Genomic DNA, 18,000 nt, shown 5'->3' on the forward strand with positions numbered 1-18,000 from the left:
TAGTTGTCAATTGACCCCTTAAGGAGTTATTGCCCCTTAAAGACAATTTTACACAATTTGTTAATCAAGTTTCCTTACATTAAAAAATCTTCTCCTTTGAAAGTACTGGGGCAATTACCTTCAAACTTTAATTAAATGTTCCTTAGGGTATCTTGTTTGTAGAGTGTTTCCGAAGTTTTGATCCATTGACAAACACAGCCACCATGGCTAAAAATAGAACATAGGTGTCAAATGTAGTTTTCGGCTTATATCTTAAAAAAATAAAGCTTTTAGTGCAAATCTGACATGGGGTTAGATTGTTGAATTGGTCAAGATCTATCAGCCCTAAAATTATCAGATGAATAAAACAACCCATTGTTGGGTTGCTGCCATGGAATTGGTAGTTTTAACAAAATTTTTCAGTTTGTAGCTCACCAGGCCCAAGTGAGCTTTTTCTTGTCACTTCGCGTCTGGCGTCGTTGTCGTCTCCATTGTCATCTGTCATCGTTAACTTTTACAAAGATCTTCTCTGAAACTACTGGGCCAAATTAAATTAAACTTGGCTACAATCATCATAAGGGCATCTAGTTTTAAAAATGTGTCTAGTGACCTGGCAAACAGACCAAGATGGCCACCATGGCTAAAAGTAGAACATAGGGGGAAAATGTAGATTTTGGGTTATAACTCTGAAACCAAAGCATTTAGAGCAAATCTGACATGGGAATAAAATTGTTTATCAAGTCAAGATCTATCTGCCCTGAAAATTTCAGATGAATCAAACAGCTGGTTGTTTGGTTGCTGCCTCTGAATTGGTAATTTTTAAGGAAATTTTGCCGTTTTTGGTTATTATCTTGAATACTATTATAGAAAGTGATTAACTGTAAACTGCAATAATGTTCAGCAAAGTAAGATCTACAAATAAGTTAACATGACCAAAATGGTCAGTTGACCTCTTAAGGAGTTATTGCCCTTTATAGTCAATTATTAACAATTTTCATTAGTTTTTACAAAATATTTTGCTCTGGAACTATTAAGGGCCAAGTTCATTATAGATGGACAAAATTGTAAGTAGCAAGAATGTTCAGTAAAGCAAGATCTCCAAACACATCACCATCACCAAAATCACAATTTTGTCATGAATCCATATGACGATCTGTTTTCTTTGTTTGATATGCATATAGACCAAGGTGAGCGACACCGGCTCTTAAGAGCCTCTAGTTTATTTGATGATATTTCACCAGTTTTGCTTGATTTTATATGCACTTATTTTTTGTAGTGTTGATGCAACATTCTCTAAAAGAATCGGAAAGTACGTTAACGATGGCATAAAAAGTTGCCAAAATGCCAGAGTTAGAAGGATCATTGTAGACACCATACCAAGGGTTGCTATATATGCTGTACAGGATATTTCCCCTGGAACTGAAATTTTGTACGATTATGGTGTAAATGACCTTCCATGGAGGCAAAGTACTTCAAAAGTAAGTACTTAGAAGGAATATGTTTTGCTATGTATTTTCAAGGCAATTACTTTTTGCCCTTCTGCTGTCCTAAGACTCATTATTTGTGAGCTACATATAATGCCAAACTGATCATTGTTTCAAAAATTTAGAATGTTTTGCATACAGATGTCTTCTGTTAAAGATTCGAACCACTGAATGGAATGAAACTAACCATTGCATAAATGTTCCTTATGAGGGACTGATGAAGTGTTTGTACTTTGTTGGGATTTACTGTTCAAGATAGCATCCTGGTGTTTTGAACAGATATATCATGTTATGGAGGGGTGTTTGCGAAAAATACAAGTCGAGGGACTTAAATTTCCCGAGCCGCTAGGCAAGGGAAATTTTGTCCCAAGACTTGTATTTTTTGCAAATACCCCTCCATAATATTGATATATCTGTTTAATTACACCGAATGAATTTTAATTAAAACTCTCTGTACTAGGAAAAGGAAATATTTATTTGAGGACAAGTACTATCATAAAATATACCGCGGGAACAATACATGTACTTATACACGTTCGCGCTGTCTTTATGTAACGTCATATCCAAAAAATTGGCGGGAAATGCTCGAGAGGGTAAAAAAGGAATATCCAAAATGGCAAATACCATGGTATTTGAGGCATATTCACCGGCAGTGGTGAAAAACAGTCAGATTCGTTTGAAATGAGGAAGAAATGTTAGAATATGCGAAAAATACACTGGCTATCAGCCAATCAAAAGCTGGCATTCTAATATAAGGTGTAATTATTATTAAAATATTAGTCCTGTGTTTAACCAAATTTGACCTCTATCATTATTTGGGTATATGTATCATTTTCATCTATTTTTACATGATTTCCAAAACCACAGTAGAGTCAGATGACACATTTAGATTCCGGACAATGACTTTAGTTTTAGTGAATGAATATCTATAATTTTTTACCAGAAGGTTCAATACCACTAAAGAAAGGTTGTGATTGATTTTGTGAGTTATGGTCCCAATAGTTTAGGAATTAGAAGCCCGGAATAAGCATTTTTGTAGTTTTCAAACAATAACATGTGTTTAATGTTTAAGTGTATGCATCTCTCTGAAATTATACTATAAGCTTCCATACCATGAAGGGATGTTTGGTATTGACTTGTGGGGGGGGGGGGGGGGGGGGGGGTTATGGCTCAAAATGTTTTGGAATTAGGGGCAAAAAAGGGGGGAAACTAGGATTGTCTGGTCAATGGACAATTATGACAATTTAAAAGCAGTGCAAGGGAGCAAAAACATTTAACATACAATGTTGGGTATGTTTGGCATTTACCTCATTTACACTACTTGTAAAATATGTATAAAGTAATGTCAGGTTTTGGACTAATTGGCAAAAAAAGGGGGATGGTAGTAGTTTTCATTTTTTCCCCCAAATTTCTCAAATTCCACATTTTTGAAGAAGAAATCTTTAATTGCACAATACTGTGCAATAGATTTGTAAGATCTTGACATTTGTTTTGTGTCAGAAACTCATATTGTGTCAAAAATTTGATCACAATCCAAATTCAGAGATGTATCAAGCTTGAATGTTGTGTCCATACTTGCCCCAACTGTTCAGGGTTAGACCTCTTCGGTTGTAAAAATCTGCGACCTGCGGAGCTCCTGGTTTAAATGAGTTATGTCCTTTAGAAAATTTAAATAAGTGTTATGTGGAGGAAATTAAAACTCTGTTATTTTATTCCCTTTAAATCTTTATATGCAAGCAAAAAATTTGTTTTAAATGCCAAGCTTATTTTCACCAAATGTAGGTATTCAAGAAACTATTCATGCATACATAATTGAAAAAGTTTTCAATAATTTGTTTTCAGACAACCCAAAGGTGCTCTGTAGTATTGGAGAAGATGTGTTTAGCTGATCTTAAAGGTTTATTTTACCTTAATAGTATTTAATTTAAATGTTTTTTTCACATCCAAAAAATGTCACTTCTGAAATAAAAACAAACAAACTAAAAGACTTCATGAAATGCAAGTGTAGACAAATAGAGAAAAAAAAATTAGAAATTGTCCTGCAGTGGTAATACCATAGATTCATTTATTTGAGCTGTTCACTTAAGCTGCTAAATATAGCATTGCAATATTAACTCTTTTTTTTTTCCTTTTATTTTAGATTTTTTAAACTTTGAGTGTAATTTTGTAAATTACATATGATTTTGACCTTCTGGGTTTTCAGTTTCTTGTTTCCCTAATCAAATCACAAAATCAAAAGCTCAATTATATCAGACAAAATGATACAATTGTCATATTCCTGCCTTGGTATAGATCATAGGCATGACATCAATAAAAAAAATATCTGAAAATTTCTGACACACAAATAAAAAGAAATGAGGAGTGTCAATTTTGAAGATTTTTAAAAGTTAAGTTTATTTATTGCTGTTTGAAAATTTTAATATAAGGCAAGGTTATTTAATAATATTTTTTTTCTCAAGCATCCTCAACAGTTTCTGAGGGGACAGTCACAGAAGATGATGTTTTGTCAACACAACTTGCTGCTAACCAGTCTGTCACAGAAGATGATGTTTTGTCAACACAACTTGCTGCTAACCAGTCTGTCACAAAGGATGGTGTTTTGTCAACACAACTTTCTGCTGACCAGTCTGTCACAGAGGATGATGTTTTGTCAACACAACTTTCTGCTGACCAGTCTGTCACAGAGGATGATGTTTTGTCAACACAACTTGCTGCTGACCAGTCTGTCCCAGAGGATGATGTTTTGTCAACACAACTTGCTGCTGACCAGTCTGTCATAGAGGATGATGTTTTGTCAACACAACTTGCTGCTGACCAGTCTGTCACAGAGGATGATGTTTTGTCAACACAACTTGCTGCTGACCAGTCTGTCACAAAGGATGATGTTTTGTCAACACAACTTGATGCTGACCAGTCTGACACAGAGGATGATGTTTTGCCAATACAACTTGCTGCTGACCAGTCTGTCACAAAGGATGATGTTTTGTCAACACAACTTGCTGCTGACAAGTCTGTCCCAGAGGATGATGTTTTGTCAACACAACTTGCTGCTGACCAGTCAAACATAGAGGATGATGTTTTGCAAACACAACTTGCTGCTGACCAGTCTGACACAGAGGATGATGTTTTGTCAACACAACTTGCTGCTGACCAGTCAAACACAGAGGATGATGTTTTGCAAACACAACTTGCTGCTGACCAGTCTGACACAGAGGATGATGTTTTGTCAACACAACTTGCTGCTGACCAGTCTGTCACAGAGGATGGTGATTTGTCAACACAATTTGCTGCTGACCAGTCTGTCACAGAGGATGATGTTTTGTCAACACAACTTGCTGCTGACCAGTCTGACACAGAGGATGATGTTTTGTCAACACAACTTGCTGCTGACCAGTCTGTCACAGAGGATGGTGATTTGTCAACACAATTTGGTGCTGACCAGTCTGTCACAGAGGATGATGTTTTGTCAACACAACTTGCTGCTGACCAGTCTGTCACAGAGGATGATGTTTTGTCAACACAACTTGCTGCTGACCAGTCTGTCACAGAGGATGTTGTTTTGTCAACACAACTTGCTGCTGACCAGTCTGTCCCAGAGGATGATGTTTTGTCAACACAACTTGCTGCTGACCAGTCAAACATAAAGGATGATGTTTTGAAAACACAACTTGCTGCTGACCAGTCTGACACAGAGGATGAAATTTTGGCAACACAACTTGCTGCTGACCAGTCTGTCACAGAGGATGGTGATTTGTCAACACAACTTGCTGCTGACCAGTCTGTCACAGAGGATGATATTTTGTCAACACAACTTGCTGCTGACCAGTCTGTCACAGAGGATGATGTTTTGTCAACACAACTTGCTGCTGACCAGTCTTTCATAGAGGATGATGTTTTGTCAACACAACTTGCTGCTGACCAGTCTGACACAGAGGATGATGTTTTGTCAACACAACTTGCTGCTGACCAGTCGAACACAGAGAATGATGTTTTGCAAACACAACTTGCTGCTGACCAGTCTGACACAGAGGATGATGTTTTGTCAACACAACTTGCTGCTGACCAGTCTGTCACAGAGGATGGTGATTTGTCAACACAATTTGCTGCTGACCAGTCTGTCACAGAGGATGATGTTTTGTCAACACAACTTGCTGCTGACCAGTCTGACACAGAGGATGATGTTTTGTCAACACAACTTGCTGCTGACCAGTCTGTCACAGAGGATGGTGATTTGTCAACACAATTTGGTGCTGACCAGTCTGTCACAGAGGATGATGTTTTGTCAACACAACTTGCTGCTGACCAGTCTGTCACAGAGGATGATGTTTTGTCAACACAACTTGCTGCTGACCAGTTTGTCACAGAGGATGGTGATTTGTCAACACAATTTGCTGCTGACCAGTCTGTCACAGAGGATGATGTTTTGTCAACACAACTTGCTGCTGACCAGTCTGTCACAGAGGATGATGTTTTGTCAACACAACTTGCTGCTGACCAGTCTGTCATAGAGGATGATATTTTGTCAACAAAACTTGCTGCTTGCCAGTCTGTCACAGAGGATGATGTTTTGTCAACACAACTTGCTGCTGACCAGTCTGTCATAGAGGATGATGTTTTGTCAACACAACTTGCTGCTGACCAGTCTGACACAGAGGATGATGTTTTGTCAACACAACTTGCTGCTGACCAGTCTGACACAGAGGATGATGTTTTGTCAACACAATTTGCTGCTGACCAGTCTGACACAAAGAATGGTTTCTTGTCACCAACATGTCTGCCTCAAGATAATGTCTTTTCTGCATCTTTAAATTTGTCATCACAACTTGTTGAAGTTGTTGAAGTGGGAGTTGATGAACTGCATTTTGGGGAAGTTTCAAATATCGGATTAGGAGCTGATACCAGGGTATCACCCTTGAAAGATTCTTCTGCAACAACTTTAAAGATGTCATCAATGGAGGATGTCAAAGTACGAAGTCTGTCACAGGTTGATTGTGAAGAAGGTTGGTGAATTAAAATCAAAATTGTAGATGGATATTTTTTGTGCTTGTTATAGCTTTGCTCTACCTTTTGTCTATCTTCAACTTGCTTGCTACATCAATATTTTAAAATCTCAATGTCTTGGATCATTAATTATTTGTTACTCAACTTAATTGTGAAATTGTAAAAAAATAAGTTTCAGTAATCATAGCAGCCATTACATAATAACAAAGTCATGGGGTAAAACAAAAAATTAAATGTGGATTTCTTTAAAAATGATATTGAAATATTTAAAAAAGTATTATTTCATGTTGTGTAACAAATGATGCACTATTAATTGTTTTATTATCCAAATAACAAGCTTTTGATCTGATGAAGGTTTTTAATACAGTTCTAGAATAAGTTTTAGTTGCATAAAATATGTATACTGTAGTTGCATATATATGCAAAACACTGTGTACGATTAACAGTATATTTGATAGACATATGATCATGAGTAGTCCATAACACTTGACTATTTAAATATCATTTTTGTCAAGCCTGTGACTTTTGTGGCAGAAAGCTTGACATAGAGATAGTGATCCGGAAGAGGCAGTAGCCTTAGCTAAATTCGTTAAAGCTTAATATTTCAGAAAAGTACAAGACTTTGACTTTTGACTTCATACTTTGTATATAGATACCTCATGTTAAGAAGCTGAACCAAACTTGGCCTAAATCATCCTTAGTATATTAAGTTCTAAAATATGTATCAAATCATGCCCATCAACAAAGATGACAGCCATGGCTAAAATAGAACATAGGGTTAAATGCAGTTTTTGGCTTATAGCTCTGAACTTACGGTATATATAGCAAATCTGCATGGGGTAGAAATGTTCATCAAAACAAGATCTATCTGCAACATTAGCTAACTTCCTTTAAGCTGTGTATTTTAGAAGGTGGAAGGCTTTGATCCTTATACTTTGTATATAGATGCCTCATGTTACAAAATTTTTCATCTGTCATGTCCATTGTCTTTGACCTCAGTTTCATGGTTCAGATACTACTTGAAAAATAAAGTGTTTATATAAGTCAGCCTCACTGTGTGATGCATTTTCTTACCCATCACTCAACAACTTCTTGTTTAATGAAATATTTGTCAGTGGTATCATCAATAAGCAGTAGCTCACACTTTCACTTGTTGAACCATGATTTCAAACAGTTAACATGTGAGGTTTTTTATGCCCCACCTACGATAGTAGAGGGGCATTATGTTTTCTGGTCTGTGCCTCCGTTCGTTCGTCCGTACGGTTAAAGTTTTTGGTCAAGGTAGTTTTTGAAGAAGTTGAAGTCCAATCAACTTGAAACTTAGTACACATGTTCCCCATGATATGATCTTTCTAATTATAATTCCAAATTAAAGTTTTGACCCCAATTTCACGGTCCACTTAACATAGAAAATGATAGTGCGAGTGGGGCATCCGTGTACTATGGATACATTCTTGTTTTATTTCAAAATGCCAACATATAGGATCATTTTAAGGAATTTGGATTTCTTAAAAGTCCAATTACGTTTGTAGAACTTCTGTAGATTACCAAGATAATCACACTGCAGGAGAAGGGAAAGTCAACCTCCTGTAGTTTTGTTTTTTTTAAATCGACAAAAGTTTCTGTTTTTCTTATATTGGTTGATGATTATTGTTTTCCATCTGAATTTCAATTTTTGACATTATTGTGAAGGATTAATTTCATATTTTTAACTATATGTTATATCTTTTAATTATTCAGTTCTGTCAGAGATTTGGAGATCTAAATCAAGAGATGCAAACACTATATCTAAAGTAGGACCATATTCTATCTCAATAGATGCTCTGAATACCATCCAACATTGGCTTTCAGATGAGGTAAGCAAATCTGAGGCAAAACAGTTTTTAAAATTAGATAATACTCTGTACTTGCATCCATGGTCAGGCGTCCTGCATCCATCATCTACTAACTTTTACAAAAATCTTCAACTCTAAAACTACTGTGCTAAATTTGACAAAACTAAGCCACAATCATTATTAGGGTATCTATCTGCCCTGAAATTTTCAGATGAATTGGAGAACCTGTTGTTGGGTTGCAGCCCATAAATTGGTAGTTTTAAGGAAATTTTGCCTATTTTAGCTCACCTGGCTCATAGGGCCAGGCAAATTTTCTCATTATTTGGCATCTGTCATCCATCTTCTTCCATCGTCATCAACTTTTACAAAAATCTTCTCCTCTAAAACTACTGGCATCACAGCAAAAAATAGAACAATGCCCAGGGTAAAATGTAGATTTTGGCTTATATCTGAAACCAAACCAGAGCAAATCTGACATGAGGTAAATGTGTTTATCAGGTGAAGATTTATCTTCCCTGAAATTTACAGATGAATCAGACAACCTGTTGTTAGGTTGCTACCCCTGAATTGGTAATTTTAAGGATATTTTGCCGTTTTTGGTTATTCTCTTGAATATTATTATAGATAGAGATAAACTGTAAACAGCAATAATGTTCAGCAAAGTAAGATCTACAAATAAGTCAACATGACCAAAATGGTCAGTTGACCCCTTAAGGAGATATTGCCCTTTATAGTCCATTTTTAACAATTTTCAATTAATATTTGTAATCTTTTACAAAAATCTTCTCCCCTGAAACTACTGAGGCAAATTTAACCAAACTTGTCCACAATTATCAAAAAGGGTATCTTGTTTTAAAATTGTGTCCGATAACCCCGCCTGCGAACCAAGATGGCCAACATGGCTAAAAAAAGGACGTGGTAAAATGCAGTTTTTGGCTTATATCTTGCAGTAAGAGCAAATCTTACAAGATAAAATTGTTTTTATGTCCAGATCTATCTACCATGAAATATTCAGCTCATTCAGGCAACCTGTTGTTGCGTTCCTGCCCCTGAATTGGTCATTTTAAGAAAATTTTGCAGCTGTTGGTTATTATCTTGAGTATTATTATAGATAAAGATAAACTGTTAACAGCACTAATGAACAGCAAAGTAATTCCTAATAATAAGTCGGCATTACCAAAACGGTTAATTGGCCCTTTAAGCCCTGATCACAACGAACCCAAAATACATCTATGCAGAGCCACAACATAAAATTTTGTCTAATCGCAGGTCATCTGCAATCATGGTACAACAGTCGCTCGATATTTTGAGCATCGTGCCACTGTTGTGTGTTGTGAGACGAAAATTGAACATGCACCTTTTTTGCATAATTCCTGCAAGTAATTAGATTTCTACACCATGCTTGTTTATCTATTTATAACTTTTTATACCCCCGCTTTAAAAAAGGGGGGTATACTGTTTTACCTCTGTCTGTCAGTCCGTCAGTCCGTCCGTCAGTCCGTCAGTCAGTCCGTCCCATGAAACTTTCGTCACATTTTTCTCAGGAACTACACATCCACCCTTTCTGTAATTTGGTATCAATATTTATATATGTCAGCCATACCGTGTTATGCGTTTTCAGATTCATCACTTGACAACTTCCTGTTTACCAAACACTTGTATGATTTTACACATGATAGCCAAGTTGAAAATTTTCGTCACATTTTTCTCAGGAACTACAATACAAGGATTTCTGAAATTTGGTTTCAGGATTTATATAAGTCAGCTATACTGTGTGATGCGTTTTCAGATTCATCACTCGACAACTTCCTGTTTACCGAACACTTGTATGATTTTACACATGATAGCCAAGTTGAAAATTTTCGTCACATTTTTCTCAGGAACTACAATACAAGGATTTCTGAAATTTGGTTTCAGGATTTATATAAGTCAGCTATACCGTGTGATGCGTTTTCAGATTCATCACTCGACTACTTCCTGTTTACCGAACACTTGTATGATTTTACACATGATAACCAAGTTAAAAATTTTTGTCACATTTTTCTCAGGAACTACAATACAAGGATTCTGAAATTTGGTTTCAGGATTTTTATAATTCAGCTATACCGTGTGATGCATTTTCAGATTCATCAGTCGACAACTTCCTGTTTACCGAACACTTGCATATTTTTACACTTTTAATATTATCCACTTGCGGCGGGGGTATCATCAGTGAGCAGTAGCTCGCAGTTTCACTTGTTATTTTTTGTTTTAGGTGATGAATGCCTACTTGTATATGTTGTCTGAACATTTGCCCAAGGTCTGCCATATCAACAGTGTGCTAATGACAGCTGTATTTAATGATCAGCCACAAATTCATTCGTTATTACATCAGGTATTTTTTTTTAAAGCATGATCATATGGTTTATTTAATTACTATATATACTTTTGAAAATTTCCAAAAGTAGTATGTTTTCAAAGGCCTGATACACCCCTGGTTGCTGAAAAATCTAAAATATTGTATCAGATGACATAATTTTTGTAAATTGTGGCATAAAAGGTTAATAATGATAATTATGATAAATTTATCATTGTAAATATACTAAACCGCAAAAGAAACGTTGTATTTGTCGAAAGCCTAAATTTTCAAATACATATTTAAAAATAATTAAAAGAAAAACCAATTTCATATGTATTGAAAAAAAATATCTATTTATTTTTTTGTTTAGGTAAATTCTCTTCAATTGACGCTAAGATTATGTTGAAATTTCCTTTATGGCTGGCTGTGTTCATTAATTTGGTTGTTCTAATAGTTGTCTCTTTAGGTCCTTGTACACGTTTCACAGTCACATTTCATGATTATGAGATGCAGGTTGTCCATGCCTCTATAAGGGTATTTTGGAGGTGCTAAGTTTTCGTGTCATCATTATCTGTTTGATGCAGTACTGATGCCATGACTTAACCAACCATAAAGAGAACAGCTAATAGGACGTTTGAATGCTGGACAGCGACCTCAAGTAGTTGCATATGCATTTAAGGTGGTATGGGTGTCTTCCTCCATCTTGGATTGTAAAAAACAGAGAATCAAAGGTCCAGATTTTCCATCAAGTTAGCAAAATTTGATGCAGGAATGCAGATGTTTAATGTACATTTTCATTTAAAAGTACCAATTTATAAGAATATAACTTCTAAATATTGATATTTTTGCAAATGTTAATTATTTTTGGTTGTTTTAATTTTTTTTTTAAATTGGCATTTTAAGGGGAGGTAACTCTAAAAAGTGCATTTTCTGAAGGATTCTGTACGGAATTTTCCTATTTTTTATTTTAGCCGGAAAAAACGTACGGTGACCCTATCTATTCTTTTGATATTCTCAAAGCAGTGTCTGAAAGCTATTTTTTCCTGAAGTATTTAACAATTCTATCATTTTGTTTAGTTTCTAATCACAAAATGGTGTTTTTTCCTGTATAATCCATACAAAATGTGTCATTTTGTCCCGTCCTGTAGCTTGAGAAAATGCGCGGTGACCTATCATTTTTATTATATTTTTCAACATGTATCAATAGATACAACGTTTTGGCAAAGTATAAACAAATTCTATCATTTTTATTTTAGACACCCATACCACCTTAACTGCAATGTAGGCACCATCCAACGTCTACATGAACACCACAATTCAACAAACAGTACAAATGACCGTCCACGTATTCAACACTAATGGCAGACCTATATTAAATAAATCTTGGATATGATGGTGGAAAACTATTAATGAACTAAAATAATGCGGATTTGTTAAATAACAAGGGTATTTATACGCCCATTCAATGAAAAATGCATTAATTCTTCCATTATGTTTGCCTCAAACTACTGTGTCATTTCTTTTGCAGTTTAGTATATAATGGAATTTGAAGAGACTTTTGTACAAGTGAGAGGTTTAGCACTATAAAACCAGGTTCAATCCCCCATTTTCTACATTTTAAAATGCCTGTTCCAAGTCAGGAATATGACAGTTGTCCATTTGTTTTTGATGTGTTTTGTCATTCGATTTTGTCATGTGATAATGGACTTTCCGATTTTATTTTCCTCTGAGTTTAGTATTTTATTGATATTACTTTTTAATGAGGTAAACACAGTTATTTTTTCAACAAACTATTTTTCCTTAAGGCCTTCACATACATATAACCATACAAGCATTTACTTTTAACAAAAATAGTAGACACTCCTTTTCAAGTTACAGTCTCTAAGCCTTTTGATGAGTAAATAATGGACAATTATTGTTCTGGTTTTCTGTAAATTCTTGTTTTTTGCATCTTACAGTATGACTTCAAGGAGTTTGATACAATAATTGGTGCTGTTCATGAGAATGAAAACCACTGGACACTTATGGTATGTACATAATATATAAAAGGAGATCTGGTATGAATTCAATGAGACAACTATCCACCAGACTTCAAATAACAAATTGGTCACCTTACATTGTGAAAAAAATACATACCATATAGCCAGCTATAAAAGATTTCCCTTGTGAGCGCTAAAAACACAGAAATTGGGACCGGTGACAGATAAGATGTTAAACTGTAAATGCTGCCAAGATTTTGCGATTTTTTCTTAATAAGATATATTCAGTTTTCCACACTTTTTTTTCATGCTTGATGATATTTATTTGATATTTGGTATATATTGTTTAATCATGACAAGTAACAGATAAAGTTGGTAATTGTTCCAATCTGAAAATTCAGTTTTTGATTGTTAATGGTTTTAAGAAATGGAAGAATTTGATTTATGGAAAGTGTATTAAATAAAACATGCAAGTTATACACTGTTTACACTAGGGACTATATTCATAGACAACGAAAACCAAAGGACGATAACTGTGTCCTTGGACCTAGGCCTTCTGCTTCAATATGGCGTCAAATACAATGTTTTTTCAAAGAATGTTGTGAGAAAAATACTTGTTACAAACAAAATGGAGGATTTGAAAACAATTTGTTGTATAAGGATGATAATTTTTTTTTATGATTATTTGTGTCTTAACTCTGTCTGATTTAATTTTAGGTTATTCTACTACAACAACAAATTATCTTGTATTTCAATCCAATGGGTGAGCTGTTTCTCTCAGAACAAAAACTTCTTCAGAATTGGTTGTAAGTTAAAATTTTAGAATAGTACATGTGAAGAATGAGGAAAAAAATTACATCTTTTGTAAAACTATGAGGCAGTAATGATTTAAAATTTTAGGGGATTAATGTTTTTCAGTTAACAAGCATGGTGACATTTGTAATTTAAATTGATCTCTGATATATTATATTTGATTCTGGTAGCCCAATAATGAAAATTTTTCACCTTTTGAACAACATAGTTTAAAAGTTAACTGAACTGCTAATTTTAAGACCATCTCAAAAGATTCTATCATATTAATTATTGAAATCTTACATTCGTTTTCTTTGAACTTTTGAAATTCGTTTTTTTGGTTCTACTTTATACATAGTTGTGGAAGCATTTTGTTAAATCACTATAGTTGATACAGTTTTCATTTTTGCCCCCTTGAAACTAACAAATATTATGAAACATTGCTGCATTAACAACTTTGAAGACTCCCGGTAATCAATTATCGTATCAAATGTTTTTTTTATTGATTCATACTTTTAGATAACATTTATTTACATTAGATGTATGTATCATTATTATAAATTATTTTGATTGGCTAACAGCAAGCTCGCGTCATTCTTCATTGCATGAATTTAAACATACATAATGATACATGTTTTCACAATAAAGTTCACAGGTATGTAAAAGAAAAACTTGATAGTAGTTGCCCCAATTTTTAGCTCACCTGGCCCGAAGGGCCAAGTGAGCTTTTCTCATCACTTGGCGTCCGGCATCGTCCTGCTTCCATCGTCGTTAACTTTTACAAAAATCTTATCCTCTGAAACTGCTGGGCCAAATTTAACCGAACATGGCCAAAATCATTATTAGGGTATCTAGTTTAAAAAATTGTGTCCGGTGACCCCCCCAACCAACCAAGATGGCCGCCATGGCTAAAAATAGAACATAGGGGTAAAATGCAGTTTTTGGCTTATAACTCAAAAACCAAAGCATTTAGAGCAAATCTGACAGAGGTTAAATGGTTTATCAGGTAAAGATCTATCTGCCCTGAAATTTTGAGATGAATCGGACAACCCGTTGATAGGTTGTCCGATTTTGGTTATTATCTTGAATATTATTATAGATAGAGATAAACTGTAATCAGCAAAAATGTTCAGCAAAGTAAGATCTACAAATAAGTCAACAAGACCTAAATGGTCTGTTGACCCCTTTAGGAGTTATTGCCCTTTATAGTCAATTTTTAACCATTTTTCGTAAATCTTAGTTATCTTTTACAAAAATCTTCTCCTCTGCAACTAATGGGCCAAATTAAACCAAACTTGGCCACAATCATCATTCGGGTATCTAGTTTAAAATTATGTCCGGTGACCTGGCCAACCAACCAAGATGGCCGCCATGGCTAAAAATAGAACATGGGGTTAAAAAGCAGTTTTTGGCTTATCACTCAAAAACCAAAGCATTTAGAGCAAATCTGACATGTTAAAATTGTTTATCAGGTCAAGATCTATCTGCCCTGATATTTTGAGATGAATCGGACAACCCGTTGATAGGTTGCTGCCCCTGAATTGGTAATTTTAAGGAAATTTTGCTGTTTTTGGTTATTATCTTGAATATTATGATAGATAGAGATAAACTGTAAACAGCAAAAATGTTCAGCAAAGTAAGATCTACAAATAAGTCAACAAGACCAAAACAGTTAGTTGACCCCTTTAGGAGTTATTGCCCTTTATAGTCAATTTTTAACCATTTTTCGTAAATCTTAGTTATCTTTTACAAAAATCTTCTCCTCTGCAACTAATGGGCCAAATTAAACCAAACTTGGCCACAATCATCATTCGGGTATCTAGTTTAAAATTGTGTCCGGTGACCTGGCCAACCAACCAAGATGGCCCCATGGCTAAAAATAGAACATAGGGGTAAAATGCAGTTTTTGGCTTATCGCTCAAAAACCAAAGCATTAAGAGCAAATCTGACATGAGGTAAAATTGTTTATCAGGTCAAGATCTATTTGCAACAACAAAAGAGAGTTTTTAACGACCTCAGCTGCGCAACAACAAAACGACTTCACAACTTTCTCATTACTTTTCATTTCTCGTTAGAGAAATTTTACAAAATTCTCCCCTGAAACAACTGTCAAATTTAAACAAACTTGGTTTAAATCACCACTAGGATATCCAGGGACCACTGTGTATGATGACCCTGCCTGATGAAATAAAACATAGGTTTCAAACGCACTTTTTAGTATTATATCTCTGAAACTAAACGACAGTACAACAGTTGCATTTATCATGCATCAATTGTAAATAAAAATATCAGGTGAGCGACACAGGGTCCTTGGACCCTCTAGTTTAATAATCCAATCTTTCATTTGCGCCATTTCACAGGCAATACAGGTAACATAACAGAAAAGTTAAACATTCATTGTTGTATTGTGAATAAAAATTGTTTCTTTATTATTTCTCCTGTACTCATTTCTAATACAAAACTGAGGTTCAGAATTAATAAGTCAATTAGTGTTCACATGTATGAGATGTATAGATGGACATTATCAGTTCAGAGACAGAGGAAATAAGTCTGTATGTTTTGTGGTCACACATACGGTTAATAGCTTATCATATATATGCATCATATAAAAAATCGTTGAGATGACTTCTAAACTTCTAAAGCCAGAATAACAACTGAGATGGACAGAATTATAACTTTACTATACTGTATAATTCTTAGAACTGTGTCACAAATTAGCACCCTTTTCAATATGTTCAAAGTAACAGAACTGTGTTTTAATGAAGTTTCAACAAACATGTACCTTGTATGGTTTCATAATATTAGTTCCAAAAGGAAAATATATTCTGGAATATTATTTCCACAGGAATGAATATTACAGTATATACTGCAGCTGTGCTGTTTGAGCAGTCAAATTGTATTGACTGTATATTTATATGTGATATACAGTCACTGACCGTATATCACCTTGTTTATGACGTTGACAATGCTTTTCCGTACAGTTTTATTTATGACGTCAATAAAACATACAGGTTCGTGGCAATTTGATGTTGTCCCCTCACAATTAAAGAATGACGGTTTTTACCCTAAATACTTCATTTTGAACATAGCTGAGTGACATTCAGACCTAAAAAATATTTTTAATGCACCTATCTAACACACAGCTATATTATATATCATTCGAAAGCAAAAAATGTGAAGATTCCATTTTTCCCGGTCGTAAAAGTGAAATATGGTGCAATTTTTTTTAAATTGGGGTCAAAGGTCATTCATAAAAAAATGAAAGAAAAAAAAATATGATGAGATATTTGTAAGTTGGACGAGTAAAAGGGAGAGAAAACAACGCAATAAAGAGAGTAAAAAGTAGATGTCTTTGTCACATCAACAGTGACAATAGTCTCCTGTTTGTTAACAGCCTACAAACCATGTCAAGATCGGAAATTACTATCTTACATGTTTAATACAACCACAAGCAAAGTTAAAGAGGATATATGAACCACATTTTAAGTCTATCCGTCCGTCAGTCCCCACTTGTTTGTGGCCCGTGTCGAATTACATCAGGTAACTCATACATGTATTCGGTTCATCCGAAAACCAATGATTTCAAATATAAAATGCATTGCCTTGAACTATAGAACTGATGTTAAACACACTTAGTTCAGAGATGTATTATGGGATGGCATGTGGTTCTTCATAAATTAAATCAGTTCATTTTGACATTATCATTGACATTTGAGCCGTCAAGTTTTCAAACATAGTTTATTCGTCTTTGTCTGGTTTGTGTCCGGTCCATATCTTTTGAACCGTTAGATATTTCAGTTAATTTTTTTTTTATATGGATATCCAACCATAATGGAATCCTTTCCGCGACATATATATATATATAGCTGCAACACTAAGGTTTACCAAACTCAGATACAGAAGTCGGTTTCACAAAAAAACTTAAGACAAGATTAATCATAAGTAAACTGAACTATTCATGACTTACGACCAGCTTTAGTCGAAAGATTTGTTGTGAAACTGACCCCAGATGCAAAATTAGAATGCGGTGAATTAACTAAAGTTAGGTCCCAAGATGACCTTTATTTTGACAATTGGGATTGTATACTTTAATTTCTTAACGTGTTTTTTTATTAGGACTGCATTTATTTTCACTCACGTTTGTGCAGTCAAAAGGTTTGCAGTTCAAAATGCAAGTATTAATGTCTTGCAGTGACTTGACTGTAAGTGTTGCTATCCACCAATTGCAACTTATTCAAAATTCTGACCAAATTGCAATTTGTTTTATAAAATCAAATTGTTCAACTGGTCAGAAATTTGAACTAACTGCTGTAGAAAACCACAGTCAAGTAGTGAAAGTGCAAGGTGATAAAATAAAACATACTTACAATCCTATAAGACTTTAACTCCACTTTAATGATGTTATGACAAAATCTGTTTATCAGTTTGTATAGGTATATTATAGTCATTTCCATGCTGAAGGAACTGTTATTATTTTGAATTGCTATAAAAATTTCCAAACTAATTAGCTTTCATATAGTTTTTCTTTCTAAACATGTTCTATATTCATAAGAATCAGACATTATGTGAATTAAAACATTTCATATTCAATA

The 18,000-nt window shown here is 34.5% G+C and overlaps 1 protein-coding gene and 1 long non-coding RNA gene across 2 annotated transcripts in view; one reads left to right on the forward strand and one right to left on the reverse strand.

Annotated features, from left to right (window-relative positions):
• LOC143068653 (uncharacterized) overlaps window positions 1–18,000 on the reverse strand; it is a 511,029-nt gene that overhangs the window by 107,704 nt on the left and 385,325 nt on the right. The window lies entirely within an intron of this gene.
• Window positions 1,313–18,000, forward strand: part of LOC143069821 (uncharacterized) — a 40,687-nt gene continuing 23,999 nt past the window's right edge. Inside the window, exons 1-8 of the mRNA XM_076244625.1 lie at window positions 1,313–1,457; window positions 3,306–3,360; window positions 3,923–4,188; window positions 6,202–6,463; window positions 8,205–8,320; window positions 10,554–10,673; window positions 12,596–12,664; window positions 13,334–13,422. Of these exons, the coding sequence (XP_076100740.1) occupies window positions 3,339–3,360; window positions 3,923–4,188; window positions 6,202–6,463; window positions 8,205–8,320; window positions 10,554–10,673; window positions 12,596–12,664; window positions 13,334–13,422 (944 nt within the window). The 5' untranslated portion in view covers window positions 1,313–1,457; window positions 3,306–3,338. The remainder of the gene's footprint in view (window positions 1,458–3,305; window positions 3,361–3,922; window positions 4,189–6,201; window positions 6,464–8,204; window positions 8,321–10,553; window positions 10,674–12,595; window positions 12,665–13,333; window positions 13,423–18,000) is intronic.

Source organism: Mytilus galloprovincialis, chromosome 3 (assembly GCF_965363235.1).
Source record: "Mytilus galloprovincialis chromosome 3, xbMytGall1.hap1.1, whole genome shotgun sequence".
Taxonomy (NCBI): Eukaryota; Metazoa; Mollusca; class Bivalvia; order Mytilida; family Mytilidae; genus Mytilus; species Mytilus galloprovincialis.